A 15374-nucleotide genomic window follows, 5' to 3' on the forward strand; every position below is an offset into this window, starting at 1 on the left:
TAAATAGTAAATATAATTCCTTTTACCTCCCTTACACTAGAACCTGGTGATATCGTGTACTGAAATCCATCCAATTTTCACCACAGTGTTACAAGATGTATATAAATTTTTCATTGAATGTCTGCTGTTTGCTGAATTGTTAATTATGTATTGATTTCATTTAATGATTTAGTGGTCGTTATTTAAAGTTGTTTTTTTGTACATGTGTAGCAGAACTCGGAACTAGAGGGTTTCACGGGGGTTTCACGAGTGCGAGTGACCAGCAGGAGGAGTCTACAGAAGGTGGAGAGAGTGTCCGGGCTGGTGAGCCGTTCCCATGTGGAGACACCCAAGGTTAGTGGCAAACTGGGAGCAGTTTCAATGGATTTTGGTGGCTGTTTAAGGATTCATGGAACATCTTAAAGGAATTCAGTATTCAGTGTTTAATTTTGTTCTGTGTAGAATAATTGCAGTTTGCACAAAACATTTCAGTCTCTGTCTATGAAAGAATCAATTTTAAAGTGGAAAACCTTTTACCACAAACACTTCTGGTTTTATGATGAAAATACCCCAGATTGCTGCATGTTCATGGTTGCATAGTCACACTGTATTTTTCAAAATATATGTTATTGGTCATTGAAATATTCCTCAAATATACTCTAGCTGATGGTTTAATCTCAGTTTATCCTCTTTCAGCTTTTCCAAACAGTTACAGTACTGTAAGGCACTTGAATCTTTAGCAGTACTTAGAACATTGTGCTTGAATAAAAAAAAGAAAAATACACTTTTTGTGATTTGGGATATAAACGTAATGCAATGAATGACAAGAATTGGTACCATTTTACTGTAGATGCTAGAGCGAGGGCAATAGTACCAGCTGCTCTCTCCTCATAAAACATAGTGTTAATCACAGTGTCAGAGTTGTCTGAGATGTCACTGTTTTTTTTTTTCTTTTTAATGCTCCAAATACATCATGGTTGAGTTACACTGTATCATGGCAGACCTCATTTTCACATGCCTTCCCAATTACAACACGCCCAGAGGCACATGGCAGCACAATGCCTGCAGGCACTGGCTTTTGAGATGAGTGGAGAACTGAGCGAGGGGTGTGGGAGTGTGGAGGAGGAAGAGGAGTGTGCAGTGGTCTTTGCTAATGCTGTAGAAAGACTTTGCATGTTTTTTAAAGCTATGTCAAGTGTCATTTCTCTAAATTAATACCCTATGATGGATAATCCAAAGCATGCTGTGTTGAGAGAAAAGCTGGGTAATGCTGAAGCGCATGTAGTGTTATGTCACTTTCCATACATTGTTGTGAAAATTTGGGGATACAAGGTGCAGTGCAAGGATGGAGAGAAGCACAAATAAAGATGAAGCAGCGGAGATAGAGAGAGAAAAATAAAGAGAGAGTGGGGGAGGATAGAAGGAATGAGCCGACTGAGAGGCGAGGGCCGGTGCAGTGCAACGCAGTCAGAGCTGGAACGGACACCCAGAGCTCAGCCTTCCGCAGGTTGCCATGGAAACCACATTCCTCCCTCTGCTTGCATCCCCACAGACTGACTGCCTCGCTTGCTCTCCCTCCCTCTGTCTGTTTTCCCATCTCTCTTTCTCATCTCTGTACATTACGCAGTCATATGTGTTTACCAGTACAACATGGCCATTAATGACAATTGTCACATTTTTTGGACATGATAAACCAAATAAACAGTCCTATTTAAAGAGGCTTAACTTTAAAGACAATTCACTGTGAAATATTGTCTTATTTAATATTTTTATGTATGTGCAGTCAGTTTTTTATGCCCATTTATTTGTCCGTGTTTTACTATAAACAGATTTCTCATCATAGTTCCATACATATTTATTTCAGTCATTTACAACACTATTAACATTCTGCATGTAATAAGCTTCTCTATATGTTCCCTCTCCTCCCATTATTATGCCGGCACCTTGCTTCATCCTTTCCCTTAGCTTCAGAGATATTCCTATTAACCATCCTTTTCACATGATTCCCTTCATTTCCAGTCACTATCCATGCACGTCATATTCTCCCCTTTCCTCCATCCCTCTTTTCCTTCGTCACTATCTCTCGTTTTCTATAGCTCCCCCCTATCATTAGACTGTCACTCACATGTGCACGGTTTGGTACAGCAGCTGTTTTCTACCACCAGTTCTATTAATAGGAGTCACAGCCTTCATAGGCGCTTTTGTTTAGGGTCTTAGGGAGTGCGTAATGTGGGAGCCATGGCAGAATCTGTATGTCTATAGAGTCATGTTCCTACCTTCAGCTGTCCAAGAAAATGGAGAATTGCTTGAGCATGATTAAATTGAGGTCAGCACACTGGGAAGAAAACTGTTTAAACAAATCCTTTCCCACACTGCTACCTATCTTCTGAACACCACAGGAGGAAAGGCATTGCTATTTATATTTAACATATCTTTTAAACTGTTTTAGAAATCTTGCTGTATTTTATCCAACCTTGCCTCTGCATTTCATTCAGATGATGCTTAGTAATGGTGCTGCTGCGCCTTTAAGTCTGCCTGTGTCTCATCTTACCTTATATGGGCATGCATCCTGTTAGGCGGTTAGAGAGCAGTCACATGGCCTTCTGTGAGAATGCACAAAATTCCAGAATTTTTCTATAGATATCATTTTTGTGAGTTTGCATCTAAAAGGGTTGACGTATAAATATTTAACTAAGAGGGATTGAAATTAGGCCGTTTTCTTTTTAGATGTAAGAGCTCTGCCTTCTCTTTGAAATCATTGTATGAATTGGTAAACCTTCTATTTTGATTTATCAGGGTGGGATAGATTATGGTAAATAGTTATGCTACATCGTGTCCACATGATTTATCAGAACTCTTCTAAATATATATGAAGACCAAATTCAACCTGTGTACTGTGTACACTGTGAAACATTACATTTCAGATATTCGGAAGACATTTTGTGACTGGATCTAAATCTAGAGCTGTATGAATGCATGCCTTTACACTATACGGCTCTACTAATGGCATTATTGTTTTTAGAAATCAGTCTGTGACTGCATCTGTCACTTCTTTCTCATTATATAGTATTTTTTGTACATTAGTACTGTATACTGTGCGATTCTGAAACGTATTTTTGTGACAATCTGTTATAAGAGCTATATAAATAAAAATTATTTTATATTGTATTGAGTGCTGCTTGCAAATATACAAATATGCTAAATGACCAGAAGTTTGTAAACACCTGATATTACACCCATATGTGGGCAAGATGGAAGCAGGTGTGCAGAATGTTTTTGTATGCATTACGGGAAGAGGCACAACTTTGGGACGAATTTGATCGCAGACTGCGCAGACATCGTTGTCTGACCTCGCTAATGCTCTTGTGGCTGAATGGGCAAATCCCCACAGCAATGCTCCAAAGTCTTTTTGGAAAGAGATTTTCAAAACAGAAAATGCTTGAATCTTGATTGGGATATTCAAAAAGCACATAGAGATGTGATGGACAGGTGTCCAAAAACATTTGGTGTGACAGTAAAGCATTTTCCCTGTTGTCTGGAGATGGCAAATTTGAACCCTGATGATGCCACAGACATTTGTAACCTTGAGTCTAAGATAGCAAAATTGGCTCTCTGAGTGGGAGGGGTGGTATACTCTTTCTGCCATGTCAGTCACAGTGACACTAGCCAATCATAGCCATCTGTGGGGTCATGCATGTAGAACTGTATGATAAGAGCGTTCCTCCAAATGTGTGACGCAGTCCCTAAATGTTTGATTCAGTTGGCAAACATTTGCTCTCATTACTTCCCTTTCTCCACGCCATTGTTAAATATTACAGTTAAATAGAGCTCTAACAATTGATTGTCTGTGCTGCAAACATAAGCGCTTTTTATATTTTTATATTATGTAATCTTTGAAGGAGTAGGACTGTTTCCCTGGAGGTACTAGAAACGCCCACATGCATTCACACTCTGAAAGATGTAACAAACCCCCATGATCTAATGCAGGCATGTTATGCTTGAGTATAAGCCCAATCTGCTTCTCTATTTTCTCCTCAAATTTGCTGCTTGAGTTGTAAAGATCATGTAGATTTGAACACTGCTCTTCTATAGCGAGCTGAATTGTGCACCACTGTATGGGGTGACATCTGTAGATGAGAGCTATGGAGAAAAGGAAAGAAGAGAAGGAGTCATGTGGCCTGGGATGGATATGCTTGCATTTTAATTTGTAGCTGCAAGACACAATCTGCTTTCTGGAGCAGATTTTGTAATCAGTAATTTTTATAGAAAATTGTAATAGTAGTAGGGATATTCCCCTTCAGTCATTCAAGTAACTGCTGTTTCCTTCTTCCGTTTGGCTAGAAAGTTAATTTGAACTCTATGAAAGAAACATTTTTTTAATGGTTTGGGGATGATTTATTGTGTCTGAATGCAGCCAAACTCCCAAAAACATGACTGTAGGTGGAATGTGTGTATAATATTCTGCAATGGACTTTTGATATTCAGATTTTTTTTGCAGTCTGCAATGATTCACATGAGTGTGATTATTTGAAATGTTCACCTGACTCATTTTGATTTGGCAGCTTTAACACTTTAAGCGTTTTATTGCAAGACCCATTTATTTCTGATATGAAGCCAGCATTCGATGAGTGTTGGAATCTTTGCATCTTCATTCTGTTTCTGTGCCTGTGCTCAGTTTATGGAACGCTGCCCCTTTAAGAGCAGCCACTGAAACAACGAGTCCTGGTGGTGCTGCTGCTGAGGCCGTGCTGCAAGTTGATTGGCTGCGTCTCTCAGAGCTGAGGTGCTGGAGGGATGCTGCTACGCATCTCCCTCTCCCCCTCTCTGCCTTGCTTCCTCTCTCTCTCTTTCTCTCTCTCTCTCTCTCTCTCTCTCTCTCTCTCTCTCTCTCTTTCTCTCTCTTTCTTTCCCCCTCTCTCTCTCCCTCTCTCTTGCTTGCTTGCATCCCTCTGTATAATTTTCATCTAGGGCAAGCGAACTGAGAGGCAGTTCAGTGCTCAGCTCCTATCTGCAGGCTGAGAAAAGGGAGAGGAGGAAAGAAATCGCTTCCCACCACAGGAGGAAGATAAAGAGGAAATCTTGCTGGTAAAAAGAAGAAAAAATACAAAGGAAGATTTGGTCACGGATATCATCCATAGATATATACAAATTGTTTATTATATATATTTGTACACACGCCTTTAGATATATATATACATATATATATATATATATATATATATATATTTAAAAGGAAAAATATATATATATGTGTGTATATATACATTATATACCTGTATATAACTGTGTATTTGTGCTTGTCCCTTTATATTGATATTTTTATATGTACTTGTGTGTGTGTAAATATATACATATATAAACAAATGATTTTATATATCTATGAATTTATTTACTCATCACTGTGAAGCAAGACAGTCAAGAAGAAAGTTCCGTCATCGGGGCTGGTCTCTGATTGAGAGATCCTATACAGTATTTTCAGCTTTTCCTTCCACATTTTTTTACATTGAAGGGAGGAAGACTATAATCATTTTTGTATTACTTATTTCCTGGCTGATACCTCCTTACTTCCTTTTCTGGATTGGGAGGAACAAAGCGGAGGATAACACGGCTTAGAAGACAGTGAGATTCCTGTGATTTCTGAGCTTTTCAACCGCACTGCTGTTCTCTGAGCCGAGCAGCGTTGCGTGCTGTGTTTGATCTGAGGAGGCAGCGGCAGTAGTGAGAGACAGTGAGAGAACATCGCGTCGTGTGAGCCGGTCAGCATGCACAAACACCACCACTGCTGCAAGTGCCCAGAATGCTATGAGGTGACGCGCATGGCTGCCCTGCGTAGAATGGACGCCCCGGCATATGGAGACTGGCAGCCGGAACCCTATGGATATCCGGCCGGCTATGGAGGTGGCCAGACCTTACCGCCTCAAACCTCGGGTGGAGGAGCAGGCATGGGCGGAGGGGGAACACTGGGCAGAAGTAAAGGGAAAAAGATGTCAGCCGGGGGCCCTGGAGGCCCCACTCCCATGAGCCAATCCAAGGGTGGCCCCAAGGTAAATGGCAACAACTCGGGAGGGCAAGGTGGATGGTGGCCAGAATGCACCTGTACCAATCGGGACTGGTATGACCAGGTAAATGCATTTGTCGTGCTTGATAGACTGCCCGTGCCAGTGGGGGCGTTGAAAGGAGGCAGGTGGTGTATGTGGTTGCTGGGTTGGGGCTCTCGTTTTTAGAGGAGCTCATCCTTCTACTGGAAGTCTGTTTTACCACAGCCAAAACAAAGCCTGTGTCAAATCCCTCCTAATCAGTGGTCTTTTTTTGTAGCACAGATGTTTTCAGTGTTTGCGAATAATTCAGAGTGGATCATTTCATGGTGTTTTTTTGTGGTGGAGAAGATGGAGGAGGGGAGTGACAGGATGCTGAGTAGCTTTCTTAAAAACGTCTAAATAGCTTCACTGAATGTTGGTGCAATTCATATTTGAGGAACGTTGATATCCATGGAGCCGTGGTTCACTAAGGACGATGTGAAATATTGCATAAGATGCAATCTTGTGTTAGATGACCATTTTTTTTTACTGATTTCTATATATGTCTCTGTGAATCTCTTTTACTGCCTGTATTCTGGAAAACCAAATCATAAAAAAAAAACTGTGAGTGTGTCTTTGAGAGAGAGGGAGAGAGGGAGCAGGGGTGGGGGAAGGGTCACTGTCAGTGTAGGAAATGACAGAAACAACAGTGTGAGCAACAGTGTACACGTATGTACAGTGCATACAAACCTATGCTTGTATGCCATGCCTGTTAGACTGGGGACGGTTTAAATCTGTACGTTCTGAGTTACTCAGAAAAGGTGAGAGAGCAGACTGCAGAAGAATAGCAATAACATGGTGGTTGAAATATTTTTGGGTAGCAGAGAAAGTAAGAGAATCCACCAAGCAATGAGATAAAAACATGATGAGGGAGGAAAATGTGAGCAGTTGCCACTCATTGGCTACATCTGTCTAGATGAACATCTTTATTTTCGGCGTTTCAAAAAAATATAACCTTCATGAACACTATGTGCTTTACTAATTTGTCTTCTTTTTTTTATATATCTCCTATATATTCACTATGTTAGATTTAGGTTATGCAGTGGCATTGAGGGCAGTTTTTAGAAAGTATATTTATTGGGATTATGGAGTTGGTGTCTAAAATGGATGGAAGTTAAATACAAGACAGTGAGAGAATTAAAAAACGCTTGAGTCAGGTGAATACTGTACATTATTGGGCTGAATATCATGAGGTCATCTTTCCTGTCTGTTTTTTAGATGATGCTTTAATTAGTTTTGAAGGCCTCCTTACTTACAATTGGCCATCTATTGTGCATGTGAATTAATTAGTTTCATCTAAAAGGACAGCATTATAAAATCCATTATTATTTTGTTATATTTCAGATCCATAACAGATAAAGAATGGCAGTCAAAAAATGGCAGTGACAAAGGTGAAATGTGGGGAAAGAGAGGAATATGCTCATAAAAGCAGCCAGCCAACCAGGAGGGGGAGGGGGTTATGTAAGATCAGGCGTTTGCAGGAGATGCGTAGAGAGCAGCCATGTAGCTATGAACCAGCATCTGTCCCAGCCCTCAGTAGGGCAACAGTTAACAGCTTACTAGCTCAAATGAATGTGAATACTGCACTTGCACAACATGATATTTGCTTTTTTTCTGTTTCAGATATAGGTGGTTAATTTTTACCTTTCTTATCCTTAGTGCTTTTGGGTTATTTGAAGCTAGATGACTACAACTCCTGTCAAACATTGACACATGGGTGGGAGGCTCTTTCCCACCCTGCATGATCTATCTATATATATAGTATCTCACAAAAGTGAGTGCACCCCTCACATTTCAGCCACCATTTTAGTATATATTCTCAAGGGACAATACTAAAGAAATTAAACTGGAATATATTTTAAAGTCGTTAATGTGCAGCATGTATAACAGTATAGATTTACTGTCCTCTAAAAATAACTCAACATACAGCCATTATTGTTAAAATACCTGCCAACAAAGTGATAACAGCTGTGTCATTTAACGATGCAAAGCCACATGTGCTATTTATCATGTTCATGTTTCTGTCTGCTTGACAGGACCATACAAATTTGTGTATCTTGTATCAGAGCAGTTAAAATTTGAATCTTTAAGTGCAATTCTCTTATACTGACCACTGGATGTTCAACATGGCACCTCATGGTAAAGATTTGAAAATTGGAATTGTTGCTCTCCACAAAGATAGCTTAGGCTTTAAAAACATAGGTAACACTCTAAAACTGAGTTACAGTAAGTGGCCAGGGCCATACAGAGGTTTTCCAAGACAAGTTTCACTCAGAACAGGATTCTAGAACTGGTGACGCCATGGTGAGGAGTACCTTCCTAGTGTATTGCCTACAGTCAAGCATGGTGGTGGTAGCATCATGGTCTGGGGCTGCATGAGTGCTGCTGGTACTGGGGTGCTGCAATTCATTCAGGGAAACATGGATTCCAACATGTACTGTGACATGCTGAAGCAGAACATGATGCCCTCTCTTCAGAAACTGAGCTAAACAACAGTTTTCCAACAGAATAATGAGCCCAAACACACCATCAAGATGTCAGCTGCGTTGCTGAGGAACTGAAGGTAAAGGTGAAGGTGATGGAGTGGCCAAGTATGTCTCTAGACCTAAACCCTGTTCAGCACCTGTGGGGCATCCTCAAGTAGAAGGTGGAGAAGCGCCATTTGTCTAACATTCAGGAGCTCCGTGATGTCATTACAGAGAAGAGGATCCCAGCAACAACCTGTGCAGCTCTGGTGAATTCCATGCCCAGGAGGATTAAGGCAGTGCTAGATAACAACGTTGCTCACACAAATTATAGACACTTTGGACATGTTCACATAGAAGTACTCACTTTTGTTGCCAGTTAATTTGACAATAATGGCTGTATGTTGGGTTATTTTCAGAGGACAGTAAATCTGTACTGCTGTACAAACTAAATCTCTACCTCATGATTATGCTAAACATTTTCTAAAGACAGTTATGGGGTTGCCAGATTTTGATAATTCGAAAATATCCTACAGCTGCTAGGATGAATGTTTGTATTCACAATTAAATCTAATGCAAATCTAATGTAAATCTAATGCATCTAAGTGCATGTACATAAATTGTGTCACAATTATCCTTTTCCTGTGCCTCATTCTTATGGTAGTTTGAAATATTTAGGTGTAGCTTTCAGATGTAGTTGTACTGTAAATTTTGTTGAAGCCTTGTAAACCTGTACACAAACCTGACAGGATACACACCTTGCTGAACATGGTCTGAAATTGTTCAAAACCTAAAAGATGTTAGAATGTATGCTCTAGCTACTGTTTACTCATAAATAGTTACTTAAAAAAGAAAAATCATTAATAGTAGCCTATAGCATGTCAAACTTGATATCCTCACCAAACTTATTGTCACAAGCTGCTGCCATTCTCCCATTTCATGTTTTGACACCAGGTGGATAACGAACTTTAGTTTAAACAAACATAGTTTGCGCTGACTCTTCAGTGGCAGAAGAACCTGAGGTAGTTTAGATGCATAATCAGTCATTTACTGCTACACTCTGCAGCCTACAATTAATGTGCAAGAATAAATTAATGCCTTAAAATTAGCTGATGCTGTTCAGGGTTTAAGTTAGATTGCTTTTCTGCTTGCATTTTGTTTTTGTTTTTTGGACTGTGTAGATGCACCTATTATACCTAAATCTATTAGCTATTTATTATTTAAAATGTCTCTAAACAAAAGTATTTTTTCAATAATCATATTATATGATAGTGGAAATAAATTGTATTAATGAATTAATTTGACATGAATTAGAATTTAATAGAATTTTGTGGTTCTAGGAATCCAGACATTCATAGGAGCACACTTGCACTGACTGAAATGTAAATCTAAAAATAAATTCTACACAAAAAAAGATTTTTATTTGACACAGCCTTGTATATTCTGTATAATCACTGAGCTCTTTATTACAAACACTGGAATAATACTGGGTAGGACCTCTTTGCTGTTCATTGTGTCATGGAAATGTCTTCTGCATTTCCAAAATGACATCTTATGACATCTACTACAAGATGCTGGAAACACTCCTTTGTGATTTTGGCCCATGGTGACATGATTGCATCATGCAATTCCTGCAAATTTTTTCAGGTGCCTTTTCATATTGTGATTGTCTTTTCTTGTGCATCCCATAGGTATTTCTTTTGGATTTAAATATGGTTACTGAATTGGATTTAATCCAATTGATGAACTCATTGTCATGTTTATGAACCCACTTTTGGGAACTTGTTATAGACTTTTGCTGTGGTGGCCCATCCACTTTAAGGTTTGACTCTAGCCTTCTGGTCAGCTGGAACCAGTCTGGCTATTCTCCAGGATGAAATCCCTGGAGTTCAGTACTATAAATATTTAAACCTGCTAACAGCAGTCTTCCACCAACTTACCTGCCACGGTCAAGATAACATTTTCCCATTTTTATGGTTGTGAACATTACCAGAAGCTGCTGGCGTATATCTGTGTAATTGTATGCATTGTGTTGCTGCCACATGATTAGCTGTTGCACGAATGAGTAGTTGTACAGGTGTTGCAAAAAATAACCCTGGATGTTGGGATTTAAATTTGCAAAAGGTTATCAGCATCTGTGGAGGTTGGATTGTGTTATATTGTGTTAAATATCTAATATCTAACAGATTTGAATAATGAATGGCATAATTTTATGCTTGCTAAACATTCCTTCTGAAAAAAGCTATTGTTGTGAGCTATGTAAGCTAAAGTAGTAGTGTAGCTACTCTGGAAATGCAGGAAAGCAACTAGTGTGATTTGAAGTTTGTTGAATTTTGTGTGCTAGGGATTACATATTTGGTAGTGTTGCAAATGGTAGATGATGTTCGTCTATGTAACAAGGCTTTACTTTAATGGTTGCCTGCATTTACTTTTTCAGGTAAGGTTACAGCTGTTGTTACACAAATAAATTATTTAAAAAATGTGGGTGTGCAATGTATTGTCAACCCACTGAAAAGGAGGTTTAAGATAATTAGTGGTATGGTCACGTTGTGTTGCAACAACGTCTGCTATTTCTTCATTACGTCATTAGAAAACACCAGGGTAAGTGACACATTAGTCAACATGTCTACATTCTGTCTGAACAGTTTTTAACTCCTGCCTGAGTTTTCTACGAGAAACACAAGTTGTGCATGGAAAAATTATTTCATACATACCCTCCTAGAACAGGTAACACCCAAGATATAGGCCACAAAAGGACAATCAAGCACTTAAATGTGTAATTGTAACAGGCTTAAAACAAATACTAAATTTGTTGTGCAAAATGCAACAGATGCCAAACCAAGCAAGATATTTTATCTCAAAAAACAATATATTGTACAGTACCTGTGTCCAGACTAAGTGAGGCAAAGTATTAAATACTAAATTCAGGCATGTACAGAGTTTTCCCAATTATAAAAGACTCTAATATGTCTGCTTGTGCTTTTCTGACTTTATGGCTCACATACAGTGTTTAGTTTAAATGTTAATTTGACGTTTTACAGATAAAGTTGTGCTTTACAGTAAGAAGCTTTGGTATAACATTAATAGTAATACCAATACTGATATATTTTATTATGCATGTAGTGTGATGTATACATATTTTACTTTTGTTTACATATTTGTTCTTGGTGACCAGATTTTGTTATCAGAGTAGGTCTTATGAAAAAGGAGAGACTTATTATTATGTTCTAATACCCTCAGCCATAACTGCTTTGTAATATTTCTAGATCTTACAGCAAGGTCTTAGTATCTCACTGAACATTTTACCAATGTAGATTATTTATAAAAATTTCTGCTACTGAAAAAACTCATGTCCTTTGATATGTTTGGTATGCTCTTTGTATGAACAAGTTCTGGCTCTAAGACAGAAATAATGACCTCCTTAAGACTTTTCATAAGACCTACTATGTCATCAAGAAAGGATACATCAAACTACATTAGACTACATCCATATAGAAATCCTGTAATCCTTTAAAAATCATTGTATATTAGCATATTAATGAAAGTAAGTACATTAGACCTGCCCAAAATGCTATTTAACAAATGACACCTTCCATAGTAATAATACATATAATATTCGGATAAAAACGATATCTGTGATAAAAATATAGCCTGCCAATCATATACCACGTACCACGTGTTTTCAAAAAACATTTACATTTTCATTATGACTATTCAATATAAGATGATAGTCACAGTATTTTTGTAATAAGCATACAGCGTGCAACTTGCCATGCATATGATTTGTGCTGGAGAATATTTTATATATCATTAAAGAAAGCATGAACATGTAAAGAATGATAGACAAATCATGTAAGGAATCGGACAAATTAAAGGGAATTTAATTTGTGCCTATAGTTAAAAAATGCTCTCAGATATGACACTGCAGAACATATTTGCATGTATCCAGCACATCTGCAGCTTTTTTCATGATTATTTATTCATCATTTTAACAGATGATCATTCTTTAGGTGTCTCCTTCCTTACAAATTTTCAGTCAACTCCACAATCAAGCTGTGCTCACACAGTACAGATTTAACAAATTTTTTTAACTATTTAATTTTTTAAAGAAGTAATAATAATAAATGCTGTAAAAAATATATTTTTGTTTCCTAAACTTGTTAGCCCATTTTTCATCAACTTCAACTTTGTGCCATCTGGGCATTTCTTTTCGCTATGTACATTACTGCAAGTCATTTGGCTAAATTAAGCAGGCATTTTTATTGATATTTTTAATTAATGTTGTTTAAAAGGGCATGATGTACTTTTGTAAGAGCCAGTGCTCTGAGCTAAATGCTAGTTGTGAGATATATGTGCATATAGGAAACATGTATTTGACTCCTCCAGTTCCCCAACTGTATCACTGAAATGTTATGTTAGCAAACACCTATACTTTTAGACATAAGACTCCATTTGGCATTAATGTCTTGCATGTTCATAGCACTGCTGTATCTATACATTCTTGGTTTTTCCCTTCCCTGACCACTTGCTAAATCACCTCTCCCTTTGTGTTCTGGTACCTCATGTTTTTCAAATTAAGCAATGTTTGTGGATGCATATAAATGTTTCCCCTTCTTCCATGCATGACTGATCCACCAGTATCATTGTGGGGTTTTTTCTCATTCCTTTAGAAATGTGTTTTTCCTCGTTCCTGCCCAGAAACTTACAGGCACCAAGCCGACGTTGCCATGGTGACACAATGGAGATCAGAATTTTAGTGCGGTTTGATAGTCTAGCGTTATGTTTTGGTGTAGTGACTTTGGTATGTGCAATGAACTTTCCACTGGCACAATAGCTACATATCTGGGTAGCATATATAATGTACTATGTATATACTATGTATACTATGTATATAACACGATATCTATGTAGCATACAAGAATTTGTATTTTTTTTTTCTGCTGTGGTTTTACACAGGAATCAGAATGGAGTGCCTTTTAGACCTTGGAAAAAAACGTTTGTGGTTGTATTTTGCTGATAAGTCCACAAAGTTTACTTGGGTTAATGTGTGATTATTTTGTTCCCTGTTTTGTTGAACTGTTGAGAGAACTAGCCTCACTAAGAAATGTTATTTTACAGATTACCTGGCTGCCCCCCAAAAGTGTCTAGAGGTTCACATGTGTACAGCTCCCTCCAAAAGTATTGGAACACCAATTCTATTGTTTTTGTGGGGTTTTTTGCTATACACTAAAGACATTTTGGTTTGAGGTCAAAATATTATTTTGAGATGTAGAAACGTTTTTTTCTGTTCTTTTCATCTAACAACATCTACCTTTTGAAACATGGTTCCTCTTTTTTTAACGCAATACATTTTTTATAAGGTCAGAAATATTGGAACATGTGACTAACAGGTATTTCTTGTCCTATTAGAGCGATTATTTAAACAGTTAATAGTGCTGAATATCTGCTGTTGGGTGGAGGTGCTTCAGCAAAGTAAAACAGTTGTTTCTTAATGGAGTTTGGAAAGAGAGGAATATAGGTGTGAAAAAAAAACACCATTCACCACTATACTGGGTGGAAGCACTATGTGTCAGCACTTTTTTCAAAGGTCCACTTGGCATCCTAGGTGTGAGTAAGAACTCTGAAGCAGTTGGCAAACAGGAGGTGGGAATACCGGAAAATAAATGCATTCGATTTCACAACTCACATTCATACAGCTGCAGTCCTGGTAGGAAGGTCAGCCATTTTGCAAGTTTTAATCTGTAGTAGCTTTTGATGGGTCCTCCACTTTTGCTGCATAATTCAGGCTTCAGCTACTGAGCAAAAAGTGTACAAACATCAGCAGTTTAGATATTATCATTACAATTAATGAATTGAAGTGCCATCGAAGTGTGAAAATATTGCCTACATCAAAGTACCTCATGCATTACAGAAGTATGTGTTTAAGGAAGTTTAAAATGGTTCATTATATGAAGTTGTTGTTTCAAATGTCATTGTCTGAACTTTTATTGTAAAAACATATGAAGGCATGCACATATGAAATCAGACTTTGTAGCTACATATTTATATCACATTCTTCTCATAATATAAATATCAGAAGACCATGGGTTTAGTGTGTCAGTGTTTCGGCCCTGAGTATTTTCTCTGCAGTATTATATACATATTAAAATGATCAAATCCTAAAGATTATAGATTTTATCAGTAGTTCAGGAATCTTAATTAGTGCACCATAAAAAATTTTGTCTAGCAACTTTGCTCAGTTTTTAGTCTTGTAGTCTGTTGTATAACACTTACAAAAATATTTTATTTAGTAGTAAGACACAAAGGACTAATCATATTCTACCATCCTGTCAAAGATTTTCATAAACAGGCGCGCCTGGGATCTGAGATTTGAAAGAGGCTCCCGGGCAAGATTATGAAAATTAATTGAGCAATGCAGAGGGCTGACATGTGATTGACTGAGCCAGGACAGCGTTGCCATGGCAACCACTGCATGCTTAGACTCCTCTGGTCATATGGTAGCAGGGCTGTCTAATCTTATTTATTAGTATGCAAGTCTTTCATAAATATTAGTATTGAAAATGTATATATATATTAAAAAAATAAAAATAAAAATTATATATATATATATATATATATATATATATATATATATATATATATATATATATATATATATATCCACACACAAGGTCCACACTACAATATTTATTCCTGCAGTTAAAGAAATTGCCTTATATCCACTTTGAGATTGGGTAAAATGTCTGTTCCTGAGAAAATGATTACAGAAAATAGACTGTTTCTCAAATGATACAAGAACGCTATGATCATGAATGTAGTTTCTTTGCTTCAAGTGTTAAGTAACAGAAATACA

General features: G+C 37.7%; 1 protein-coding gene across 8 annotated transcripts in view; it reads left to right on the forward strand.

Annotated features, from left to right (window-relative positions):
- Window positions 1-15374, forward strand: part of dlg3 (discs, large homolog 3 (Drosophila)) — a 73329-nt gene that overhangs the window by 9908 nt on the left and 48047 nt on the right. For 4 of the 8 annotated variants that reach the window (XM_046848923.1, XM_046848925.1, XM_046848929.1 and 1 more), the window contains exon 1: window positions 5277-6101. In XM_046848923.1, the coding sequence (XP_046704879.1) occupies window positions 5742-6101 (360 nt within the window). In that variant the 5' untranslated portion in view covers window positions 5277-5741. Of the gene's footprint in view, window positions 1-213; window positions 334-5272; window positions 6102-15374 lie in introns of those variants that run through there. The other 4 variants (XM_046848926.1, XM_046848924.1, XM_046848922.1 and 1 more) reach the window with 4 other exon arrangements.

Source organism: Silurus meridionalis, chromosome 5 (genome assembly GCF_014805685.1).
Source record: "Silurus meridionalis isolate SWU-2019-XX chromosome 5, ASM1480568v1, whole genome shotgun sequence".
NCBI classification, from domain to species: domain Eukaryota; kingdom Metazoa; phylum Chordata; class Actinopteri; order Siluriformes; family Siluridae; genus Silurus; species Silurus meridionalis.